Below are 27216 nucleotides of genomic sequence, written 5' to 3' on the forward strand. Positions count from 1 at the left end.
AACATCGGATCATCCTTAACCCACTAAGCAAGGCCAGAGATGGAACCAGAGTCCTCATGGATACTAGCTGGGTTCATTACTGCTGTGCCATGACAGGAATTCCTCCGCTTTCCATTCTTGACATTAGTTATTCTCTTTTCCCCCGCTTATTTGCAGCACAATTTTAACAGCCTTAGAATTTTTTTCTAAGGACTATTTCTGACATTGTTAAACACGTTGTTATTGTTTATTCTCTACTTCACTCATTTTTGCCCTTTACCATTCCTTTGTTTAGGATTAATATGTTACCATTTTTCTAATTTCTTGAGAAAGATGTGTGGACCACTGGTTTTTCAGTCTTTCTTTTTTCCTCATATATACATTTAAAGACAAGGTTTAGCTTCAGGTACACCCTTCAAAATTTAATGTTCTTTTACCTTTTCAGTTCTTATTCAGTTTCAAAGATTGTCTATTTCCACTGTAATTTCTTCTTTGACCTACATAACACTCTTTGGCAATATATTTCTTAATTTTCACGCATACCGGGACTGTATGGTAATCTTCTCCTTATTGCTTTCTAGCATAACTGTACTGGTCAGAAAAAACACTCAGCATGGGGTAATTAGCCATTCAAATCTGATATAATTTGGCTTCCTGTATAGATGTCCTGCAGGGATGTGCTACGCCTACTAGCAGACTTGATTCAGTAGCTCCCGTCATGACTCAGCAACAACGAACCCAACTAGTATCCATGAGGATACGGGTTCGATCTCTGGCCTTGTTCAGTGGGTGAAGGATCCGGCATTGCTGTGAGCTGTGGTGTAGGTCGCAGACAAGGCTTGGATTCTGTGTTGCTGTGCCGTAGGGTGGCAGCTGTAGCTCCAATTCGACCCCTAGCCTGGGAACTTCCATATGCCACAGGTGTGGCCCTAAAAAAAAAAAGTCAATAAACACATAAACCTCACCTAGACTTAACACCCAGATAATGATTTCCAACAAAGAAATAAAACTAACAATTAGAAAGTTGGATATAACAGAATTAGTCTGCTAAGCCTGATACAGCAAAAAACCAGAAAACTATAAATTTATTTTATTTTTTTTGTCTTTTTGTCTTTTCTAGGGCCGCACCTATGGCATATGGAGGTTCCCAGGGTAGGGGTCTAGTCAGAGCTGTAGCCTCTGGCCTATGCCAGAGCCACAGCAACTAGGAAGCTGAGCCGTGTCTATGACCTACACCACAGCTCACAGCAATGCCAGATCCTTAACCCACTGATCAAGGCCAGGGATTGAACCCGCAACCTCACAGTTCCTACTCTGATTAGTTAACCACTGAGCCACGACGAGAACAACAGAAACTACAAATTTAAATCATCCAGGGATTTAATACTTGAAAATCTTTAAAAAAAAAAAAAAAAAAAGATGTTTTTTAAAGAACCTTTGCTTATATAAGGTAAAAATCTAATGAAGTATGAGTTTATCAGTTCATACTAAAAAACTAACTTACCATCCTCCTGTGAGGAAGGATATGGATAAACGTGGTGGGAAGCTTTTGACTTCTCATCAGTAAATGTCCCCTGGAAAACAAATAAGCAAATAATGTAAAAATAAAAACATGGCAAACAAATTATGAGATGCCAGATGTAAGAAAACAATTATAAAGGTATTACTTCATTTATTATATTTCAAGAGCATTACCTTAAGACAATAACATTTTTTTAGTCAAGGAAAGGGATAATGATAAATACAAAAATAATTTATAGAGTTTATATTATTGTATTGAAAAATAATACAAGTAGCTTTTAACTAATGCTCTTTCTCTCTCTCTCTGGGTAACTATATTGGTAATTTAAGTACCTCCTACTAATTCTAAAAATTACTTCAAAGTTATCACAAATTATCAGTATTACCTGAAGTGAATCAACACAAACTTAGGCCATGAGTCACTATGTAGGGCTATACACATATAGGTGAACATTTGACTTCACTCTAGCACATACGCCACTATTGTTTAAAGTCAATGTTACAACAGTGGATGATACAAATGCTAAAGTCAAGTTCTAGACAGTCACAGCTGGAATACTCATACAGTCTAGAACGCGACTTGGAAGTTACTGAGACACAAAAGTGTTCATTCTAGAGACCATAAGAATGATGAGAAGTCTTAAAATCCGGTGTAAGTAGCATCTTAACATATTACCTAACTTTTGTCTCTGACAATGATAATTTATAAATATTGTAATCAGAAAAACATAAAAAGGCTATTTTCAACTGGAGGAAAATTCTCAACTTAAATTTAGGGCTATCTAAAGATGAATTAGCTATCAAATAAGGCAAGGAATTCTCAATCACTAGAAGTGTTTGAGCACACTTTTAACAGCAAGACCAGATGCTGAAAAGGGGATGTCAACATCTAATGAGTGTGAGGCAAGAGAAGTGCACACTGTGGAAGACTCTGGCCTCTGGAGTCCATCAGACAGGCCTGGGTTTGAACATCAGCTCTACCATCTACTACTTACATGATAAGGTACGAATATTTAACGTTTTCTGTGCTTCGGTGTCTTCTGTGAAATAGAGTAGTAACAATAAAACCCATTTCACAAGAATTTTGTTAGGACTAAGTTGACAGATACAATGAGCTAAGAGCAGTTACAGTTGATTAATTTGTTAAGCGCTCAAAAATGGAGTTATTGATGCATTTTAAATCCTTGAGCAAAGACCTGATCATCAATATTAAATAACTAGCTTATTGAATTACTATCACTAGCTTTTAAGACCTCTTCTCTATGAATCTATGAAGCCAGGAAGATCTTTATATCCCAACTGAGGTTATCCCTAGGAATTAATTACTAAGTCAGATGTCTTAAGAAATATGACAGCTAAATGTTTAGTATAAACTGTAGGCAAAGATATAAACTTTTCCCAAAAGGACCCAGAGCAAAAAGAGTTTATTATTTCAGCTGGAAAGCAATAACCAGTTGATTAATCTGTTCCATTTCTGCCCTCTAACATTCCACCTGTAATTAAGCAACACCTGAGAATGTTTCCAATGAAGACAAAGTCTAAACGAGAAAGGGCTAAGTGATCTGTTCAAAGTCTTAATGGTAGGGGAAAAAAGGAAACAGATCAGATTGTCTGCTCTGAAGGCACAATTCTATTATCCTTCTCTTTGGTACAGATGATGAATATAAGAAAAAGACTACTAAATCTCCAGTTGTAGGAAGTATTAGAAATATTAGCTTTGAATGCAACACCAACATCAAATGCCATCACTTACATGTGGAATCTGAAAAAAGGACACAATGAACTTCTTTGCAGAACAGATACTGACTCATAGACTTTGAAAAACTTAATGGTTTCCAAAGGAGACAGGTTGGGGGGTAGGGGGAATACGCTGGGGGTTTGGGATGGAAATGCTATAAAATTGGGTTGTGACGATCACTGTACAACTATAAATGTAATAAACTCATTGAGTAAAATAAAAAATAAAAAACACAACAACAACGAAAAAAGAAATATTTGCTTTGAGAAATCTGAAGACATTTTACTAAATGCTAAAACAAAATCCAACTGGCAATCTCTCTTGCAGCATAAAAAAGACAGATACTTCATGAGGCTTCTCAACTAATCCTAAGAATTGGTACAATTTTGTCACTCAAATAATACTATTTCAGAAAATTACCTTCTTGGACTTTCCGTCGTGGGTCAGTGGTTAACGAATCTGACTAGGAACCATGAGGTTGCAAGTTCGATCCCTGGCCTTGCTCAGTGGGTTGAGGATCCGGCATTGCCGTGAGCTGTGGTGTAGGTCACAGATGCAGCTCGGATCCCGCATTACTGTGGCTGTGGTATAGGCCAGCAGCTACAGCTCCAATTCGATCCCTAGCCTGGGAACCTCCATATGCCATGGGAGAGGCCCAAGAAATGACAAAAAGACAAAAAAAAAGAAAGAAAATTACCTTCTAACTGGGTGTCCTCAACTAGTTTACTATGACATGGGTTTGCTTATAGTTTAGGCACACATGTAGTCACGAACTTACACATGCAAAAATACCCACTTAAAATGAAGTTACAAAAAGTTAATGTAGATATCAGAAGACAGCACTGGTGCATGTAAATCAAGACAGGATTTGAAGCTATGGTGAAAATGGAATTTTCCCGTCATTTCTTTAAATTGATAAATATAAATACATGTAATGAGAGGAAGCACATTTATTTGATGTAATATCTGATCTCTTCCTTTCAACAACTGTGTCACCAGCTCTCACTTTATTTGCAGAATACACTGGTCTATGTAACTCCATGTAAACATATTTCAAAGTAAGACTATGATGACTCTGTATCAATGATTTTATTAAATGCTACTCTAGGAAATACACTGTTATCAAATTATCACTCTGGATGCCTTAAACAATGGTATGTGTCAACTACATCTCAATAATTCTAGGGAGAGAAGAAAGTTTGGTACTCTAAGAACCCGAAGAGAGAGAACTTTCATTTAATGCAGACACATGCAGAAATCAAAAGATAATTTAGTTGAGATTTTTAAGAAGTTTACTACTACAAAATGTATATGAAGTGATCATATATACCTGATGTCGTTTGATTATATCTTTCAACTTATTAGCCAACTTCAGATCAATATCTGGAATGAGGTAGATGTTGGGTCTTGTCAGACAATTGCTCTGAGGAAAAAAGGATAAATTTTGAAATTCTTTTTTAAAGTAATGTCACATTATTTATGCATTGATCCTAAAGTCAAAAGTTGGCACTCAAAGCCATACTGCTTAAAATACGAGGATGGGGGTTCCCGTCGTGGCGCAGAGGTTAACGAATCTGACTAGGAACCATGAGATTGCGGGTTCGGTCCCTGCCCTTGCTCAGTGGGTTAAGGATCCGGCGTTGCCGTGAGCTGTGGTGTAGGTTGCAGACGCAGCCCGGATCCCACGTTGCTGTGGCTCTGGCGTAGGCCGGTGGCTACAGCTCCGATTTGACCCCTAGCCTGGGAACCTCCATATGCCACAGGAGCGGTCCAAGAAACAGCAAAAAAAAAAAAAAACATGAGGATGTACTTTGGAAGAGTATGTAAAATGTTCAGCAGGTCACTTAATACCATCACCAGATGCCTACTCTGCAGCTAGGTACACTAGAGCAAAAAAATGCTGAGACTCATGACCTAAAGAAATTCATTATCTGGAGTTGCCATGTGGCTCAGCAGAAATGAATCTGACTAGTATCTATGAGGATGCAGGATCAATCCCTGGCCTCGCTCAGTGAGTTAAGGATCTGGCATTGCCATGAGCTGTGGCATAGGTAACAGACAGAGACACAGTTCTGGCGTGGCTGTGGCTGTGGTGTAGGCCAATGGCTACAGCTCTGATTCAACCCCTAACTGGGGAACCCCCATGTGCTGTGAGTGCGGTCCTAAAAAGACAAAAAAAAAGAAAAAGAAATAGAAATTCATTATCTTTTTCATTAAAGTACCATATTGATATATTAATCCCCTGCAGTCTAAGTCCCAAATTGAAGGGAAGGAGGAGGGGAAATGCCCATTTTGGCTCATCAAGTACATTACTTAAAATATAAAGACTGTGGATTCTCACTCTTTTTTCCCATTTCTAATCTTATAAATAGTAATGATTAATACATGCACATTAACTCTCCAAACCATCATTAAAAATCAACCAACAAACAAAAAACACTCAGTTATTTCTCTAACAGTTCCATGAGACAAGTGTCAAGCATTAAGTTAATGATAATACCTAGCTGAATTTTTGTTAGCTGCCTTTTCCCAGGAAGGTTAATTCAGTGACCCATTGAGGAGTTTCCAATGTGTCTCAGTGGTTTACAAACCCAACTAGTATCCATGGGAATACAGGTTCAATCCCTGGCCTCAGTCAGCAGGTTATGGATCCAGTGTTGCCATGAGCTGTAGTGTACATCACAGACAAGGCTTGGATCTGGTGTTTCTGTGGCTCCAGTGTAGGCCAGCAGCTGCAGCTCTGATTCAACCCTTGCCTAGGAACTTCCATATGCCACAGGGGTGCCCCTAAAAAGCAAAAAAAAAAAAAAAAAAAATTTTTACCCATTGATAAAAATACCAAGAAAGAAAAGAAAACTAAGTGTTCTTTCTCCAAATCATAAGGTAGTTGTGGGTATAAGATCTATATTCACGGTACAACCATGAAACAAATTCAAAGAAAATGACCGTATAGGAGTTGCCGCTGTGGTACAATGGGATCAGCAGCATCTCTGCAGCACTGGGATGCAAGTTCAATACCAGCCCAGCACAATGGGTTAAGGATCCAGCATTCCCACTACAGTGGTGTAGGTGGCACTTGGGCTCAAATTTGATCCCATATGCCGCAGGGCAGAAAAAAAGAAAAAAAAAAAAAAAATGACTGTATAAACAAGAGATTAGTAGGATGAGAGTGTGCTTATATTAAAAATTAAAGAGGGAGTTCCCGTCGTGGCGCAGTGGTTAACGAATCCGACTAGGAACCATGAGGTTGCGGGTTCGGTCCCTGCCCTTGTTCAGTGGGTTAAGGATCCGGCATTGCCGTGAGTTGTGGTGTAGGTTGCAGACGCGGCTCGGATCCCACGTTGCTGTGGCTCTGGCGTAGGCCAGTAGCTACAGCTCCGATTAGACATGGGAACCTCCATATGCCGCGGGAACGGCCCAAGAAATAGCAAAAAGGCGAAAAAAAAAAATGAAAGATATTCAAATAACAGATTAACTGAAATCAATATTTAAAAATCAGGGAGCTCCCGTTATGGCGCATCGGAAATTAATCCAAATAGGAACCATGACGTGCGGGTACGATCCCTGGCCTTGCTCAGTGGGTTAAGGATCCGGCATTGCCCTGAGCTGTGGTGTAAGTTGAAGACGCAGCTCAGATCCCAACTGGCTGTGGTTGTGGTGTAGACAGGCAGCTGTAGCTCTGATTCGGAACCTGGCCTGGGAACCTCCATGTGCCACGGGTACAGCCCTAAAAAGCAAAAAAATAAAAATGAAAAAATAAAAAAATAAAAATCAGGACGTTCCCGTCGCAGTGCCGTGAGCTGTGGTGTTAAGTCACAGGTGTGGCTCGGATCCCGTGTTGCTGTGGCTCTGGTGTAGGCCGGCGTCTACAGCTCCGATTAGATCCCTAGCCTGGGAACCTCCATATGCCGAGGGAAGCGGCCCTACAAAGGGCAAAAAGAAAAAAAAAGATCAAATTATTACACCAGAAGTTTAAGATCAATATTATGTAAATGACAAGTTTTAGTCATACTTAACAGTGCTAATCCACAAACTCATAAAAATAATAGAACATTAATTTCAGAAATCTTGCCTTGCTCTGATCTTTTGGCAATGTAATATCAATCTTAGAACTGAAGTACATTAAAGGAAAATTTTAACACTCTAACTTTCAGGTACCTGCACCAATGTTTTTTCAATGTTCATAAACATTTCAACATTACGATCCATTCGGGATGGATTCTGTAGATCAAATCTCCGCCTATAAGAGAAGAAAAATCGTTAATTTGTCTCCCACTTTAAAAACTTGGTTTTAGTATTCAATGTAAGTGAGTTGGAAAGATCTAAAAATTAAAATAGCACTCTAGGAAATGTATGAGCTATTATCTCTGAGTAGTATAAGAAAGCACAGAGTCAACACCTTCATAAAATATTAAATGTTGTGATATTCGTGGCTCAGTGTGGTTCCGAGTAGGAACCATGAGGTTGCGGGTTCAATCCCTAGCCTCACTCAGTGAGTTAAGGATCCGGCATTGCCATGAGCTGTGGTGTAGGTCACAGACGCAGCTCGGATCCCATTCTGATATGACCCCTAGCCTGGGAACCTCCATATGCCTTGGGTGTGGCCCTAGAAAAGACAAAAAGACAAAAAAAAAAAAAAAAAAAGTTACATTACGACCCACTCCAGTCACAATGAAGTACCAATTCCAAGAAATATCCTGTTTTCCTTAAATCTGAGATTTTATATCATAGAGCAGATTCTTACATAGAACAGATCCAAAGGCAGTAAACTACTACACCATTCTTTAAGTATAACATTATATGTCTACTTTACATATAAAAGTCATCTGTTCAAATTCAACTGTGTCTGTATTCTCTTTGAGCATACTACTGTCCTAAATGTGGTATAATTTATCTATTTACTTCTACTTAATCTTTCCCCAATGTCTCATCACCTAAGTACCCAAACATAACATTCTGGTGTTGCCTTCACCCATTCTTAGTCATTTCCATGTGGTTAAACCTTTTATAAACGTGAAAGTGTCTTTTACCATTTTTCTTTTGGTCTCTTTAAAGCAGCACCTGCAGGAGTTCCTGTCGTGGCGAAATGGTTAACGAATCTGACTAGGAACCATGAGGTTGCAGGTTTGACCCCTGCCCTTGCTCTGTGGGTTAACGATCCGGCCTTGCCGTGAGCTGTGGTGTAGGTTGCAGACGTGGCTCGGATCCCGCGTTGCTGTGGCTCTGGCATAGGCCAGTGGCTACAGCTCCGATTCAACCCCTAGCCTGGGAACCTCCATGTGCCACGGGAGCGGCCCAAAGAAATAGCAAAAAGACAAAAAAAAAAAAAAAGCTATTAAAATGGATAATTAGGAGTTCCCATGATGGCTCGGCAGGTTAAGAACCAGACAGAGGAGCCACCGTCGTGGCTCAGCAGTAACGAACCCAATTAGTACCCATGAGGATATAGGTTCAATCCCTGGCCTCAGTCAATGGGTTAAGGATCTGGCACTGCCATGAGCTGCAGTGTAGGTCGAAGACTCAACTCAGATCCCAAGTTGCTTTGGCTGTGGCACAGGCTTGCAGCTACAGCTCCAATTGGACCCCTAGCCTGGGAATTTCCATATGCCATGGGTGCAGTCCTAAAAACACACACACACAAAAAAAAACATTAAAAACCAACCACGGTGTCCAGGAGGATTCAGGATCAATCCCTGGTCTCCCTCAGATTTAAGGATCCAGTGGCCACAAGCTGCAGCATAGGTTGCAATGTGGCTCAGATCTAGCATTGCTATGGCTGTGGTGTAGGCCAGCAGCTGCAGCTCCAATTCGACCCCCTAGCCAAGAAATTTTATATGCCACAGGTGCGGCCATAGAAAGAAAAAAAAAAAAAAAGGATACTTATTCACAAGTTAAAAGATCTAAATCATCTTTTATAATTAAACAATCCAACTGACCAACATTTCTCAATGTAAGGCTTAAAGACTATCTTAAGTGCTAATGGCTCTGATTCGACCCCTAGCCTGGGAACTTCCATATGCTATGGATGCAGCCCTAAAAAACCAAAATAAATAAATAAATAAATAAACAAAAAAGGTCTAAGCTTGTCTATAAGAAATGAATATCAGCAGCAAATAGTGTCATAGGGAAAAATAAAAGGTCACCTCTCACATTAAGACAAATGCCAATAATTTAACAGGTATTCCCATGCAACATCATATATATGCTACTCCAGCCACACATCACCAGAAGCTAAAAGAAAGCTGAAGTAAGAAAGTGGCTATAATAAGGAAACCAGCAAACTTGTGAGCTACACTGTGAGGTTCAAACGGAGAACACAAAGTTCAAAACAGTATCTTAGATATGGGGCAAGTCAGACCCACTACGAAGAAGAAGGGTCACTATTCAGATATCCAAATGGGTGGGCAGTTACTAAAATATGCACTTCGGAATGTAAGTGATCCACTCACTGCAAGTGTCTAAATCAGAGGAGATGGGAAAGTGCGTATTGCAGTTAGGTTTATTATACCTGAAAGGAGGTATTTCTGGTACAAACTGAATAGAAGACTTGGAAAACATTCTTATTCTTCACCCCATTTAAAAGTCTCCAACTCTATCCCTTTACATCTTTTTCAGCCCCATTTTTAATTTAAACATGACTCCTTTTATGTATCTTTCTAAACCACCTTAAATCTTTTCAGGTAAAAATATTTCATTGTACTGGCATGTCCCCTAAAATGTGACTTAGGAAAAGTCATTTCACTTTGAGACTCTGTCTTCAAGAGTCCAGATCAGGTTACAAGCTCAACAAGAAACATAGCTGAACAAGAAACATAGATACAAGTTAAACAAGAAAACCAGTAAAGAAAGAGTTCCAACTGGGAATCTAGAACAAGGATACAAACTATATATGAGAGTACCCAGGCACACTGTCAATAGATCAGGGAACACCATGGTAAAGAGGTGCAGCACCAGAGCTAAAAAGAAAGCTAAAAAACAGAACGCTACATCTGATAATAAATTCTCATGCCCATTTTTAAAACAGTATCTATCAAACACTCATCCATATATAAAAGTTCTGGAGTTCCTGTCATGGCACAGCAGAAACAAATCCGACCAGGAACCATGAGGTTGCAGGTTCGATCCCTCACCTCAATCAGTGGTTTAAGGATCTAGCGTTGCCGTGACCTGTGGTGCAGGTCACATGCGGCTCAGATCTGGCACTGCTGTGGCTCTGGCACAGGCCAGAAGCTGTAGCTTCGATGAGACCCCTAGCCTAGGAACCTCCACATGCCATGGGTGCGACCCTAAAAAGAAAAAAAGAAAAAAGAAAAAGAAAACTTCTAGCAAATAGACACAAGTCTGCATCTATTTACTACAAATAAGTAATTATAATCTTGCCCTGATTATTGATGTGAATACTTATTTGCATTTACCAGCTAAAAATTGTTGAATTAGATTAACTTTTATTAAAAAATACAAATTACATGAGTATTCTGAGAAAAAATGCTAAGATTAGAAACTGCGCAACACGACTAAAACTACCAAATAACTTAAAGTCAACACACTCCAGCACCCTTTTAACCTCTATCCCTAACCCAACACCATTAAACACTCAATAGTCCTAACAGCAAAACTTCCACATTGAGACGGTACAAACCCCAGAGTTCAAGAAAGAAAAGGAAGAAAGCAGCAAGAAAGATAGGGTGAGGAAAGGGGAAAGAAAGAGAAAAGGAAGAAGCAAAACAGTAGGAACAATAGTAGGGATTCTCATCTCAGCTCCACCACCGGGTTCCCAATAATCAGTACTCCTCAGAGCCAGACGCCTTTCATCTGTGTCCTCAGCAGGGAACGCTGGATGTTTGTCATTCTGAAGGTCTGCCTCACCAGAACACTTAAAACTGCCATCTCGAGGAGTTCCCATCGTGGCTCAGCAAAAAAAGCGAATCTGACTAGCATCCATGAGGAGGCAGGTTCGATCGATGGCCTCGCTCAGTGGGTTAAGGATCTAGTGATGCTGTAAGCTGTGGTGTAGGTCACAGATGAGGCCTGGATCCTGCGTTGCTGTGGCGTAGGCTGGCAGCTACAGCTCTGATTAACCCCTAGTCTGTGACCCTCCATATGACACAAATACGGCCCTAAAAAAAAGATACGGAAAAAACAAAAAAAAAAAAGAAAACCCTGCTATATTGGACTTCCTGTCGTGGCTTAACAGTAACAAACCCAACTAGCATCCACGAGGACTCGGCTTTGATCCCTGGACTTGATCTGGTTAAGCATCCCACGTTGCCATGAGCTGTGGTGCAGGTTGCAAATGTGGCTTGGATCTGGTGTTGCTGTGGCATCGGCCGGCAGCTACAGCTCCAATTGGACCCCTAGCCTGGGAACTTCCATATGCTGCACACATAGCCCTAAAAAAAACAAAAATTAAAACAAAAACAAAATTTGTGGGTAGTTCCCGATTAGACCCCTAGCCTGGGAACCTCCATGAGCTGCAGGTGTGGCCCCGAAAAGACAAAAAAGACAAAAAAAAATTTTTGATAAAAAAATTGCTATGTTTGGAGTTCCCGTGGTGGCCAAATGGTTAACGACTCGGACTGGGAACCATGAGGTTGCAGGTTCGATCCCTGGCCTTGCTCAGTGGGGTGGGGATCCAGTGTTGCCGTGAGCTGTGGTGTAGGTTGCAGACGCAGCTCAGATCCAGCATTGCTGTGGCCCTGGTGTGGGCCAGCGGCTACAGCTCCGACTGGACCCCTAGCCTGGGAACCTCCATATGCCATTGGAGCGGCCCTAGAAAAGGTAAAAAGACAAAAAAAAAAAACAAAAACCCTGCTATGTTTCAGCACATTCTCTAAGTTCAAAATATTTAATTACATATTTCACAGTGAGCCTAACTTCCAATTTGCTAATAATACACACCCATCTATTATCTACATACAACCATATATGAAAAAACAACTTGCCTAATAAATGTTTGATATTGTTCCTAGGGGTAGGCACAAAGTAAATTAGGACTCTAGATAAAAGACAATCTACTTTGCATATTAATCACAATATGCACAATGTGCTCATCTAACATACAAATAAAGTACAGGTTAACATTAAATGACTTAAATATCATATCAAAATATGCAAATAAATATAAAAACTTACCATCCCTGTTCATTTTTATATTTGTAAGCAGCCCCAAGAATGTGGCACAAGGTGCCTCCAGCTTTAAAATCCATGAAACATTTTGCCTAAAAAAGATACAAGTTATACATGAGAAAAATAAAAGGTCTGACAAAATTATTCATGTCTGGGAGTTCCCGTTATGGCTCAGCGGTTAACGAATCCAAATAGGAACCATGAGGTTGTGGGTTCAATCCCTGGCCTCACTCAGTGGGTTAAGGATCCAGCATGGCCGTGAGCTGTGGTGTAGGTCGCAGGTTGGCTCGGATCTGACGTTGCTATGGCTGTGGCAGAGGTCGGCATCTGCAGCTCCCATTGGACCCCTAGCCTGGGAACCTCCATATGTCATGGCTGTGGCCCTAAAAAGACAAAAAGATAAAACAAACAAACAAAAACAGTTATCACTGAAAACTTACTATTTAGTCTGAGAAGAGGCACAAGACATTACAATTTTGTAGTGCCAGCACTTAAATCTAACATGAATAATGTACTAGGTAGGTAAAACAAGACTTATTTCTCAGACTAAGCCTTCCCTGAACCCCCAGCTAAAATATTCTCTCAAACCACAAATGTATACCACTACTGCACACAGGCAAACCACTCACAGCATAATAATACTGAAATGACTGGTCTGTAGATTTATCTGGCCACCATGTGGCACATACAGTTCCCTGGCCAGGGATGAGATCTAACCCACAGCTGTGACTTATGCAGCAGCTGTGACAATGCCAGATCCTTAACTCACTAGGCCAGGCAGGAGACTGAACCTGCATGCCAGCACTCCCAAGATGCCGATGATCCTGTTGAGGCACGCGGGAACTCTCAGGAACAGTTTCTTATTCAAACTTTTATCATCAATACTCAGGAGAGTATCTGACTATGTAGGTAATCCATAAAAATTTTCTCAACAGTTCAACTGTACTAAAATCATTTAAAAATTCACGTGCATGTGGGAGTTCCAGCTCAGCAGGTTAAGAATCTAACTAGCATCCATGAGGACGAGGGTTCAATTCCTGGCTTCACTCAGTGGGTTAAGGACCCAGCGTTGTCACAAGCTGTAGCATAGGTTGCAGATGTTACAGATGCTGCTCAGATCTGGTGTTGCTGTGGCTGTGGCACAGGCCGGCAGCTACAGCTCCTATTCGACACGTAGCCTGGGAACTTCCATATGTTGTGGGTATGGCCCTAAAAAGACAAAAAACAAACAAACAAACAAACAAACAAACAAAAAACTTAAATTCAGGTCCATGCTACTGAGCAGATTACAAGAAAACATCTCTACACATAACTTCAGATTAAAGTCAGGAGTTCCTATTGTGGTGAGGCAGAAACAAATCCGACTAGTATCCATGAGGATGGGGACTTGATCTCTGGCCTCGCTCAGTGAGTTGGGGATCTGGCATTGCCGTGAGCTATGGTGTAGGTCACAGAAGCAGCTCGGATCCTGAGTTACTGTGGCTGTGGCACAGGCTAGCAGCTGTAGCTCTGATTTGACCCCTAGGCCAGGGAACTTCCATAAGCCACAGATGCAGCCCTAAAAAAAAAAAAAGATTAAAGTCAACAGATACTAAAGTTGAAAAATAAAAAGTATTATCAGATATAGGCTAAAGAGGAGTTCCTGTCGTGGCGCAGTGGTTAACGAATCCGACTAGGAACCATGAGGTTGCGGGTTCGGCCTTACTCAGTGGGTTAACGATCCGGTGTTGCTGTGAGCTGTGGTGTAGGTTGCAGACGCGGCTCGGATCCCACGTTGCTGTGGCTCTGGCGTAGGCCAGTAGCTACAGCTCCGATTCAACCCCTAGCCTGGGAACCTCCATATGCCGCGGGAACAGCCCAAAGAAATAGCAAAAAAAAGACAAAAAAAAAAAGAAATTAGAAAATAGGGAGTTCCCGTCGTGGTGGAGTGGTTAACGAATCCGACTAGGAACCATGAGGTTGTGGGTTCCATTCCTGCCCTTGCTCAGTGGGTTAATGATCCGGCGTTGCCGTGAGCTGTGGTGTAGGTTGCAGACGCGGCTCGGATCCCACGTTGCTGTGGCTCTGGCGTAGGCCAGTAGCTACAGCTCCGATTCGACCCCTAGCCTGGGAACCTCCATATGCCATGGGAGCGGCCCAAGAAATGGCAAAAAGACAAAAAAATAAAAATGAAATAAAAAAAAAAGAAATTAGAAAATATTTTAGGGAGTTCCTGTCATGGCTCAGAGGAAATGAATCTGACTAGCATCCATGAGGACACAGGTTCGATGCCTGGCCTCGCTCAGAGGGTTAAGGATCCAGTGTTGCTGTCAACTGTGGTGTCGGTTGCAGATGTGATTTGGATCTGACATTGCTGTGGCTGTGATACAGGCTGGTGGCTATAACTCCAATTTGATGCCTAGCCTGAGAACCTCCATATGCCATAGGTGCAATCCTAATTAAAAAAAAAAAAAAAAGAAAAAGAAACTATTTTAGAAGTAAAAGATAATGAAACATTAGCTATCAAAATGCATGAACCACAGTTAGCACATCTTTATAAAAGAAAAAAGAAATCATGACCCTACCACCACCTCACAGGATAAACACAGATCAATTCTGGATGGATTATAGTTATAAAACGTAAAACATAAAACAATAAAGCCTCTAGAAGAAAACACAGCAGAATACAGCTATCACTTTAGAGTAGGAAAGATTCCATTATAAGAGCACAAAAAGCATAAAGAAAATACTTTATAAATCACTCTACCTCAGGGATTGGCCAGCTATGGCCCAAAGGCCAAATCCAGCCCAATTTTGATTTTCGTAAGTAAAGCTTTATTGGAACAAAGCCACACTCATTGTCTGCGGCTACTTTCACGCAACATAAGCAAAGATAAGCTGCAGCGCAGACTGTGTATTTTACTAACTGACCTTCTGTAGATATTACAAATAAAAATATTTACTATCTGTGCTGGGAAAACTAGACAACTGCATGTGATAAAATGAAATTAGAATACTGTGTAACACCATACACAAAAATAAACTCAAAATGGATTAAAGACCTAAATGAGAGGCCAAACACTATACAACTCTTAGAGGAAAACCTAGACAGAATGCTCTCTGACATAAATCACAGCAACATCTTGTTTGATCCACCTACTAGAATAAAGACAAAGACAAAAATAAGCCAATGAAACCTAAACAAACTCAAAAGCTTCTACACAGCAAAGGAAACCATTAAAAGAATGAGAAAACAACACACAGAATGGGAGAAAATTTTGCAAATGATTCAACCAACAAAGGTTTAATCTCAAAAACATACAAACAACTCCTATAATTCAACAACAAAGAAACAATCGACCCAACCGAAAAATGTGCAGAAGACTTAAATAGACATTTCAACCAAAGACTACACAGAGATGGCCAGCAGGCACATGAAAAAATGCTCAACATCACTAATTATTAGAGAAATGCAAATCAAAACTACTATAAGGTACCACCTCACACCAGTTAATGTGGCCATGATTAACAAGTCAACAAATAACAAATGCTGGTGAGAACGTGGAGAAAAGTGAACGCTCCTTCACTCCTGGTGGTAATGTAAACTGGTACAACCACTATGGAAAACAGTAGAAATACCTCAGAAAACTACTAAATATAGAACTACCATATGACCCAGCAATCCCACACCTAGGTATACATTCAAAAATTTCACTGAAAAAGACATATGCACCCATATGTTCATCACCACACTGTTCACAATAGGCAAGACATGGAAACAACCTAAATGCCCATCAATGGATAAATGGATTAGGAAGATGTGGTACATGTATACAATGGAATACTACTCGGCCATAAAAAGGACAAAATAATGCTATTTGCAGCAACATGGATGGAACTAGAGACTCATACTGAGTGAAGTAAGTCAGAAAGCACATGTTATCATTTTTATGTGTAATCTAAAATATCACACAAATGATTTATCTCCAGGACAGAAAAGCTCATCGATATGTAGGGCAGACCTGCGTTTGTCGAGGTTGGGGGGAAGAATGGGATGGATTGGGAGTCTGGGGTTAGTAGATGAAAACTCTTGCTTTTGGAGTGGATGGGCAATGAGATCCTGCTGTATAGCACAGGGAACTATATAGCTAATCACTTGTGATGGAACATGATAGAAGATAATGTGTGAAAAAGAATGTATATATACGTATGACAAGGTCACTTTGCTCTATAGCAGAAATTGATAGAATATTATAAATTCCTAATAAAAAAATTTTAAATCAAAAATATAAAAAAAAATAAAAATATTTACTATCTAGAATTCCCTGGTGGCCTAGTGGTTAAGGAGCTGGCATTGTCATTGCTGTAATACAGGTTCAATCCCTGGCCTGGGAACTTCTGCATGCTGCACACGCACACGTGCACAGACACACACCCCACGCTGAAAAAAAAATTTACCATCAGGCCTTTCACAGAAAAAATTTACTGATCCCTGCTCTATATTATAATTGAGAACCTTCTTGCTGTGGCTCAACAGCTTAAGAATCCGAACAGTATCCATGAGGATTCAGGTTTGATCCTTGGCCTCAATTAGCAGGTTAAAGGATCTGGAAGTGCCATGAGCTGCAGTGTAGATCGCAGACGAAGCTCAGATCTGGTGTTTCTGTTGCTGTGACACAGGCCAGCCATCTGCAGCTCTGATTCGACCCCTAGTCTGGGAACTTCCATGTGCCACTGGTGCAGCCCTTAAAAGGCAAAAAAAAAAAAAAAAAGGGTATCACCATGAGAATAAAAAGATAAGCTGACAAGAAGATACTTGGAATAAATATTTCTGACACAGAACCCATATGCAAAATACATAAAAAAAAAATTCCTTGAAAAAAAATAGTTCCCTGGAAGCCTAGTGAGTAAGAACTCAGCATTGTCACTGCTGTGGCTCAGGTCACTGCTGTGGTTTGAATTCTATCCCTGCCTGGCCTGGGAACTTCCATGTGAGAAGACAGACGACTGGATTTTTTTTTTTTTTTTTTTTAATGAGCAAAACGTTTAAATAGGCACTCCCCTAAAAAGAATAGCCCAATGGTCAATAAATACGAAAGGATGCTTAACTTCATAAATAATCAACAATTACAAAACAATGCAGGGAGGAAATGGGATGGACAGGGAGTTTGGGGTTAGTAGATGCAAACTATTGCATTTGGAGTGGATAAGCAATGAGATCCTGCTATATAGCAAAGGGAACCATATCTAGTCACTTGTGATGGAACATGATGGAGAATATTGTGAGAAAAAGAATATATATGTATGTATGACTGGGTCACTTTGCTGTAGAGTAAAAATTGACAGAACACTGTAAACCAATTATAATGGAAAAAATCATTAAAAAATAGTATTTTTAAAAGATTAGTTAAAAAATAAAAAAGAAGGAATGATCTTGCTCCGCACATGAGTTTAACTAGTACCCACTAACTCCCAAATTTCTTCAATACAACCCTTTCTCTAGAACTCCAGATCTTATTTCCTACTATTTCTAAATCCAAGGTGCCTACAGGAAAGCCAACCTCAACACCTCAGTTGTTAGACTAAACTGAGTACCTTTCTCCAGAAACCTGTTTTTTTTTTTTTAATTTTACTTGAGTATAGTTGACTTGCAATGTTATACTAGTTTCAAGTGTACAGCAGTGAATCAGTCATACATATAAATATCAGAAATCAGCTTTTAAACTCTGGCTTTCCCCTTAGTGCTAGAGGTATCTTCTCAGTGTAGTCATCCCACCAAATTTTTTATTACAGCCCCACAACTTCCCCCTACCTAAAACACAAACACAAATCACAAGGTGATTACACTTTAATTTTTTTTTTACTGCCGCACCCTTGGCATATGAAGTCAGACTAGGGATCAAATCTGAGCTGCAGCCACCAGCCTATAACACAGCAACAGCAATGCCACATCCAAGCCATGTCCACAACTACACCACAGCTCACAACAACACCAGATCCTCAACTCACTGAGCAAGACCAGGAATCGAACCTGCATCCTCATGGATACCAGTCAGATTCATTTCCAATAAGCCACGAAGGGAAGCCCCTGATTACTCTCCTTTATGTTGTCTTTGAATTCACTCTTTCCTCCACGGGCTGTCATCACAGCTCACTTGGATTATTAGAGCAGCTTGCTCAGGGAGAACTAGCTTTCAAATGGTTTCCAGTCCATTCTTCATGTTGAAGCTTGAGGGATTATTCTAAAACCCAAAGTTGAATAAGTCTCTTTCTACTCTCTCCCTGCTATAGTTGCCAATCACTTCCAAGATAAAAGCTACACCTCTAACACGGTAACTCTGTCCTTTAACAACTGATTCTGGTCCATCTCTCAGCCTATTGTCTTCTGTTCTAACACTGTTGAACTATCTGCAACTACATTAAAGTATCAAATTTTCTCGGGCCTTCACATTGCTATCATCATCTGAAAAATTCCATCTTCCACAGAATTTCCCGGAAGAAGTCATAATCTACTTTTAGGACTCAGTTCAAATGTCCTTTCCCCCAGAAAACATTTCCTGAGATCAGGAGCCTCAAAAGCTCTATTCATACAGTTCACTAGAGTGGAAGGCCACTGAGAACAAACGATACACTGTATTACTCTTCAAACTGTTAGAACTGGTCACATAATCAAAACATTTAATATCTGCTGAGCTCAAATTAGTGGGGAAAAGAAGTATTCTTTAATAAATGTTGCTGAGGGTAATCCCTTTGTGGCGCAACGGAAATGAGTCATACTAGGAACCATGAGGTTGCGGGTTTGATCCCTGGCCTTGCGCAGTGGGTTAAGGATCCGGTGTTGCCATGAGCTATAGTACAGGCTGCAGATGTGGCTTGGATCTGGTGTGGCTGTGGCGAGGCCAAGAGCTGTAGCTCCGAACTGACTCCTGGCCTGGGAACCTCCATAATGCCACGGGTACGGCCCTAAAAAGCAAAAAAATAAAAAGATAAAAAAATGAATAAATAAATGTTGCTGGGATAACAAAGAATAATCAGGTGGAAAAAGATAAAACTGGATCCACTGCTCAGACTGAACACTGAGATAAATTCTAGATAGATAAGAGAATTATATGTAAAAAAAGACAACACAATACCAGAAGAACAAATGGCTGAAAATTTTATCACCTATAAGTGGAGAAAGCTTCCCATTATGATTCAAAAAAAGCACATCAGGAGTTCCCATCATGGCTCAGTGGTTAACGAACCCGACTAGCATCCATGAGGACTTGAGTTCGTTCCCTGACCTCACTCAGTTAAAGATCTGGTGTTGCTGTGAGCTGTAGCAGAGGTCGCAGGCTCAGCTCAAATCCCAAGTTGCTGTGGCTCTGGCATAGGCCGGCAGCTAGAGCTCCGATTTTACCCCTAGCTCTGGAACCTCCATATGCCATAAGTATGGCCCTAAAAGACAGACAAAAAAAAAAGCACATCAATATATTTGACCAGGCATAACTATACTTTAATAAAAAATAAAAATTTAAAAAATAAGGGAATTCCCATTATGGCAAAGCAGCGGAAACAAAGCCTACTAGTATCCACTAGGATATGGGTTCAATCCCGGGCCTTGCTTAGTGGGTTAAGGATCCAACATTGCTGTGGTTATGGTGTAGGCCAGCAGCTGTAGTTGAGATTTGACTCCTAGCCTGGGAACTTCCCTATGCCGCAGGTGCAGCCCTTAAAAGCAAGAAAAAAGGGAAAAAAAGCAAAAAATTTTAACTATGGAGTTCCTGCCAGACCACAATGAGATGGGAGGTGTCTTGGGAACACTGGGACACAGGTTTGATCCCCAGCCCAAAATAATGGGTTAGGGAACAAGCGTTGCCACAGCTGTAGCTTAGGGTGCAACTGTGGCTCAGATCTGATTCTTGGCCTGGAACTCCATATGGCATGGGCGGCCAAAAAAATTTTAACTAAACGAAAATAAATGTCTGGATGGCAAAAATATCATAAGCAAAATAAACCGATTTATTGCTAGATCAGGAAAACAATATTTTTTTATTCTCAATTGTATTTGGGCAAGTCATTAAAACAAACGGTTTAATGATAAAATAAGAACACATAATCAAAGCTTTTGAGAAGTAAAAAAATGTCTACCAATAAAAAATTCAGTGGAGGCATCTAGCAGCAGACTGGCAACTACAAAAATTCAACCCATACTGGAAAATTGGAAAACAAAAAATTATGAAAAAACATATGACAGGTAATTCCTGGAAATCCAGTATTTGTACAGAGTTCAAAAATATAAAGAAATGGGAGTTCCCATTGTGGCTCAGTGGCTAACAAATCCGACTAGGAACCATGAGGTTGTGGGTTCAATCCCTGGCCTTGCTCGGTGGGTTAAGGATCCAGCATTGCCATGAGCTGTGATGAAGGTCGCAGACATGGCTCGGATGCCAAGTTGCTGTGGCGAAGGCCAGGAGCTACAGCTCCAATTAGACCCGTAGCCTGGGAACCTCCATAAGCCTCAGGTGTGGCCCTAGAAAAGGCAAAAAGACGAAAAATAAAATAAAATAAAAATTAAAAAAAATAAAGGAATATAGGAGAACAGAGATAACTATTAGACTGAATCTTCCCTGAGCTAAAGAATATAATTGGGCCTTCGGATAATGACTTATCACAACTAGACATTATTTCTGAATTGTAAACATCAGTATTAAAAAGAAGAAAATCAAAAGGTAGTATCAGGTTTTTCCCTACAAATTTCAAAAGGAAATAAAGCATAACCCAGTATTTCTATAACAAGCCAAACTTTCGGTCAAAATATCAATGGCAAGAGGAACAGAATCACATTCTTACATAAGCTCACGAAAATCCCACCTACAAAACATAAAAAATTCCACAAAATAGCATTCTAGGCATAGAACTGAATCAGCACAAAGAACATAGAACACTTGGTAAAAACAATAAGGAAGTTACAATATAGTTAAACGTTATATCTCTGTAATAACTGTTGTGATATTTAATGCAAATGTTAATTGACTCCAGAAAAAGATGCTTCCTACAGTTAAAAAGCAGTAATATTCTATAGCTAAGATTCTGTAGAGATTCCTACTTTTCCTTATTCTATAGAATAGGAACAGTGAAGTAAAAGAGCTATAAACTATACCCAAGAGTACAAAAACTGAAGATGCTCCAGTGTGTTAAGATGATACACTTACAGGTAATTTGGTGAAGGCCGGGTTGGTGACATGCTTCCCAAAGGCATCTTCCTGGAACTGGAGAAGCTGCACCACCAGTCCAGCCAGCGTTTTATTCGTAGGAGCATCTGTATGAACATACTGCAAGATAAACACAGGGGTTCAAAAATTGGGACGACTGTGCTAAAGACATTAGCTTACTTCCTAGTACCTAGGTACTAGCATGGCGGCAGATTTTTAGTGTCTGAGACATGCACTCTGATGTAAAAGTTTATATAAACAAATAGTGGCTGGAGTTCCCACTGTGGTATAGCAGGTTAAGGATGTGGCATTGCCACAGATACAGCTGGGATTTAATCCCTGGCCCAGGAACTTCCATATGCTACAGATGTGCCCATGAAAACCAAAACCAAAAAACAAATACGGGATACTGGGGGGCACTGGGAAGGGATATATAACAGATAGTTTACAGATCATAAGAATGCGAGATACCAGAGTTCCTATCGTGGCTCAGTGGAAAAGACTCTGACTGGTATCCATGAGGACACAGGTTCGATCATGGCCTCACTCAGTGGCTTAAAGATCCAGGGTTGCCATAGGCTGTGGAGTAGTTCACAGACAAGGCTTGGATCTGGCGTGCTGCTGTGGCTGTGGTGTAGGCTGGCGGCTACAGCTTGGATTCGACCCCTAGCCTGGGAACCTCCATACGTCTCAGGTGTGGGCCTAAAAAGACAAAAAAAAAAAAAAAAAGAATGAGAGATACCATGCCCAAGAAACCAAACCCAAGTCATCTTATCTGCACCTGAACTACCTTAAATTAATGGCAAGATCCTGTACCTCAAACACAAGCATAATGCTACAATGGAATGAGACCTATTAGCCAGAGTATTTTGTATGTGGGATGAATGTAAACAATCTATGACCAGGGAGCTGACTGTGCTGTTTTTCAAATAAGTCCACAAATTCTTTGACATCCCTCTCATCTAAAGAGAGATACCAGAGTTCCCATTGTGGTGCAGCGGAAACGAATCTGACTAGCATCTATGAGGATGCAGGTTCAATCCCTGGACTTATCAGTGAGTTAAGGATCCGGCATTGCCATAAGCTGTAGTGTAGGTCAAAGACTCGGCTCAGATCTGGAATTGTTGTGGCTGTGGTGTAGGCCTGCAGCTACAGCTCCAATTTCAGCCCTACCCTGGGAACTTCCATATGCCACGGGTGCGGCCCTAAAAAAAAGGCGGGAGGTCTATGCCCTCTTCGATAGAATCAGGCCTGCCCTTAGTGACCCATATCAGAATGCAAAAGCAGCAATGCTGTATGACTTCTGAGGTATGTCAAAAAAGGTCATATAGTCTCCACATAGTTCTTTTGGGACACTGACCTCTGAAGCCCTGAACCACAATGAAAAAGTCCAACCACCCTAACATTACCATACTCTCAAGAAGCCAGGCTACACAGAGAGGCCAAATGGACATGAAGTGGCCACCAGCCACAGCTCATGCCCCAGAAGACTGACAGCACAACTACCAGACACATGAGTAAAGATTCCAGGTGATTCTGCCCCCACCCCCACTGGCAAATCTCCCCAGTCAAGGCATCATTGAGCAGAGACAACTGTCGTCCCCCCTCCCGCCCCGCTCTTCTAAATTCCAAATACGTAGGAACTCTAAGCATAATAAAATGGGGTTTTTAATGATTTTTTTTTAAATATGTGTGTGGGCACTTAAAAATTGTTAGGGTAGTAATTTTTTTTTGTTTTTTTTTTGGTCTTTTTTGGGCCACACCCTCGGCATATGGAGGTTCCCAGGCTGGGGGGTCTAATCAGAGCTGTAGCCACCGGCCTATGCCACAGCCACAGCAACGCCGGATCCTTAACCCACTGAGCAAGGCCAGGGATCAAACCTGCAACCTCATGGTTCCTAGTCAGATTCATTAAACAATGAGTCACAATGGGAACTCCAAGGTAAGTAATTTTTAAATATTAAAAACTACTTAAAATTCTCCTTTCATACGTCAATTCCCACAAAAAACATCAGGTCTACCTTTTTGAGAACTATACACTTTCAAATGAAAATTCGACATCGTTTTTCTAATTTACTCAACATAATACATCTTTAATACTCAATTAGTAAGTAATCAATAACACTCAACACAGTATAATCTTTCATAAACTCTTTGAGAGTTCCCTGGTGGTCCAGTGGTTAGGATTTGGCACTTTCACCACTGTGGCCCAGATTCAATCCCTGGTCTAGGAACTGAGATTTCACATCAATCGCTGCATGCTGGAATCACTAAATGAATAAACAAAAATAAACTCTTCAAGTTTATCCTACAGAACTGGTGAAATATACAGTACATACTCACAAGACAACTTTATAGTCTTTAGTAAGAACGAGCTTCTCAAAGGGATCATTTAAGGTACTGCAGTTTTTTTATACATGGTAAAGCAACATAAAAAAACTAATAACCAGGAGTTCCCGTCGTGGCTCAGCGATAACAAACCCAACTAGTACCCATGAAGACGCGGGATCAATCCCTGGCCTCAGTGGGTTAAGGATTTGGTCGTGTAGGTCACAGACACAGCCCAGATCCCTCATTGCTGTAGCTGTGGCATAGGCCAGCAGCTACAGCTCCAATTGGACCCCTAGCCTGGGAACCTCCATATGAGCAGGTACGGCCCTTAAAAAAAAAAAAAAAATATAGAAGTTTCTGTGGTGGTTCAGTGGTTAACAAATCCGACTAGAAACCATGAGGTTGCGGGTTTGATCCCTGGCCTTGCTCAGTGGGTTGAGGATCTGGAGTTGCCATGAGCTGGGTATAGGTTGCAGACGAGGCGTGGATCCTGCGTTGCTGTGGCTGTGGTGTAGGCTGGCAGCTACAGCTCTGATTCAACCCCTAGCCTGGGAACCTCCATATGCCGTGGGAGTGGCCCAAGAAATGGCAAAAGAAAAAAAACTTAATAACCATACTTTTGTTTTTCAGATATCTGCAGATAAGTGAACAGTGATAAAACTGAAAAAGGGACCATTGGAGAAAGGCTGTTCAAGTAAAACTAAATCAACCCTTCAGGCAAAGAGTAATTTTTAATGACTGCTATATACGTAATTCATATATGTTCTAAACTTCAAGGAGTTCCCGTCGTGGCTCAGTGGTTAACGAATCGAACTGGGAACCATGAGGTTGCAGGTTCCATCCCTGGCCTTGCTCAGTGGGTTAGGGATCCGGCACTGCCATGAGCTGTGGTGTAGGTCGCAGACTCGGCTCGGATCTGGGGTTGCTATGGCTGCGGTATAGGCTGGTGGCTACAGCTCCGATTCGACCCCTAGCCTGGGAACCTCCACATGCTGTGGGAGCGGCCCAAGAAATGGCAGAAAGATAAAAAAATTAAAAATAAATAAATAAATAAACTTCAAGACTATCTATACACGTCTCATCTAACATACTGTCACTCGGATGAGAAAAGTTTCATGGGAGCGACCCTACAGTTTCAGAATAAAAATGGCCAGGTTCAAAAACCCCATCAAAACGATTATCTTAGATATTTTAAAATTCAATTTTTTAACTAAAAAATATTTAACTGTTTACTTTCTCCTAATCACCCACAATAATTGTCAAACATGTAAATGAAAAGATAACATTTTTAACGCATAAATGAAATTTGACATTTAACATATTAGTTTTAAACTTTATCTCATACTTACTGAAAAGGCAGCCAATGTATGACTACAAGGTTTTAAAAGTTATTAGAATTTAAAAGCTATCAAAAACTTTTTTTGGGAGTTCCCGTCGTGGCGCAGTGGTTAACGAATCCGACTAGGAACCATGAGGTTGCGGGTTCGATCCCTGCCCTTGCTCAGTGGGTTAACGATCCGGCGTTGCCGTGAGCTGTGGTGTAGGTTGCAGACGCGGCTCGGATCCCGAGTTGCTGTGGCTCTGGCGTAGGCCGGTGGCTACAGCTCCGATTCAACCCCTAGCCTGGGAACCTCCATATGCTGCGGGAGCGGCCCAAGAAATAGCAACAACAACAACAACAACAACAACAACAACAACAAAGGACAAAAGACAAAAAAATAAAAAATAAAAAAAAATTAAAAAAATTAAAAAAAAAACTTTTTTTGGGTCTTAAGAAAACCATGCTGCTGAACTTTTTTTTTGTTTGTTTTTTAGGGCCGCACGCACCCAAGGCATATGGAAGCTCCCAGGTTAGGGGTCAAGTCAGAGCTGTAGTTGCCAGCAGCCTACGCCCCAGCTACAGCAACGTGGGATCCGAGCCGGGTCTTCAACCTACACAACTCATGGCAACGCCGGGTCCTTAACCCCTGAGCAAGGCCAGGGATCAAGCCCACGTCTTCATGGATAATAGTCAGGTTTGTTACCGCTAAGCCATGACAGGAACTCCATGAACCTTATTTTTTTAATCAAAAGGTAAATTGGAGTTCCCATTGTGTCTCAGCAAAAAAGGAATCTGACTAGTATCCATGAGGATGCAGGTTCGATCCCTGGCCTTGCTCAGTGGCTTAAGGACCTGGCGTTGCCATGAGCTGTGGTGTAGGTCACAGATGCAGCTCGGATCTGGCACTGCTGTGGCTGTGGCACAGGCCAGCAGCTACAGCTCTAATTCGATTCATTTCAGATTCATTTCTGCTGAACCACGACAGGAACTCAATAAAATCTTAAATCGGTACTTCAGGAGTGAGCCAAACTTTGGGAAGAAACCCACCTGGGAACTTACTGGCTTTCGGATCTACTTCACCTCCAAAGAATCAACCTGCAGTCAATAAGGTGTTATCCTCTGAGAATCACTTACAACTAGGACAAAAATACAACCTCTCATGATTTCAAAGTTAGGATGAAAAATAGGTACCCAATAATATAAAGTAGGAAGCTGAGGCAGAGAAACAGTCTTCTGTGCTTCTAGTAGACTTAAAATGCAGCCTCAGGCACACAGTTACCCTCTCTGCGCTTCAGTTTCCACTTACCAAAAGTGGTCACTCCGCTGGACTGCTTTGGCTAGTTGAAGCTCATGCCAATCAAAAAGCATTCACTCCCCCTTCCGTATTGCTAAGCCAACTTATTAATAAAGTCTAAATGGTTCCTGGACTAGTTAACCTGTCCATTTATTAAACAAATATTTACTGAGCAACTCCTATGGGCATTCAGAAGACAAAAATAACACAAGGAAGTTCTCTTTTAATTTGAAATCACCTGGACTTCACCAGTAAGTGCCTATGTCTATTTATTCCATAGCACTATGAATTCCTTAAAGAAAGAGTATTTGTAGCAAAAAAAAAAAAAAAAAAAAAAAAAAAGAGGGGGGAGTTGGAGCCAGGGAGAACGCTGTATCCCAAATTTGCCATTCCTAACTATAATCTTAGAATTTATTTAAATCTGGAGCCTCAGGTTTCTCTCATGTTATCTATTATCCAAGATCATTGCGAAGATTTTTTTTTTTCTGGCCACACCTGCAGAATGTGTAAGTTCCTGGGCCAGGAAGTGAACCTGCATCCAAAATGGAGCAATGCTGGATGCTTAATGTTCTGTGCCACAAGGGAACCTACTATTGTGAAGATTTGAATTATTTTTTTTTTAATTTTTTTTTTTGGCTGTAGAACGCAGTGGTTTGATGTGGGATTTCAATTCCCAGACCAGGGATCAAGTCTGAGCCACAGCAGTGGGAATGCCAAATCCTAACCAAGAGAC

General features: G+C 40.9%; 1 protein-coding gene and 1 long non-coding RNA gene across 5 annotated transcripts in view; one reads left to right on the forward strand and one right to left on the reverse strand.

Annotated features, from left to right (window-relative positions):
• The window catches only part of SMARCC1 (SWI/SNF related, matrix associated, actin dependent regulator of chromatin subfamily c member 1), a 166999-nt gene that overhangs the window by 133343 nt on the left and 6440 nt on the right, over positions 1-27216 (reverse strand). For all 4 annotated transcript variants that reach the window (XR_014823048.1, XM_084988231.1, XM_021068731.2 and 1 more), the window contains exons 2-6: positions 21538-21657; positions 12371-12456; positions 7397-7478; positions 4569-4661; positions 1484-1553 (exon numbers count right to left, since the gene is read on the reverse strand). Coding sequence is in view for 3 of the 4 variants with exons in the window: in XM_084988231.1 (XP_084844357.1) it covers positions 1484-1553; positions 4569-4661; positions 7397-7478; positions 12371-12456; positions 21538-21657 (451 nt within the window). In the remaining variant the exon portion in view is untranslated. The remainder of the gene's footprint in view (positions 1-1483; positions 1554-4568; positions 4662-7396; positions 7479-12370; positions 12457-21537; positions 21658-27216) is intronic.
• On the forward strand, positions 17356-26825 carry LOC146397299 (uncharacterized). The gene is made up of 3 exons (XR_014823162.1): positions 17356-23315; positions 24443-24814; positions 26120-26825. It is a non-coding gene; the product is annotated as an uncharacterized LOC146397299 (long non-coding RNA).

This window comes from Sus scrofa, chromosome 13, assembly GCF_054392235.1.
Source record: "Sus scrofa isolate SSC_HxYL_T2T_F1_AM1 chromosome 13, Sscrofa_HxYL_maternal_Yorkshire_Landrace_v2.0, whole genome shotgun sequence".
Lineage (NCBI taxonomy): Eukaryota > Metazoa > Chordata > Mammalia > Artiodactyla > Suidae > Sus > Sus scrofa.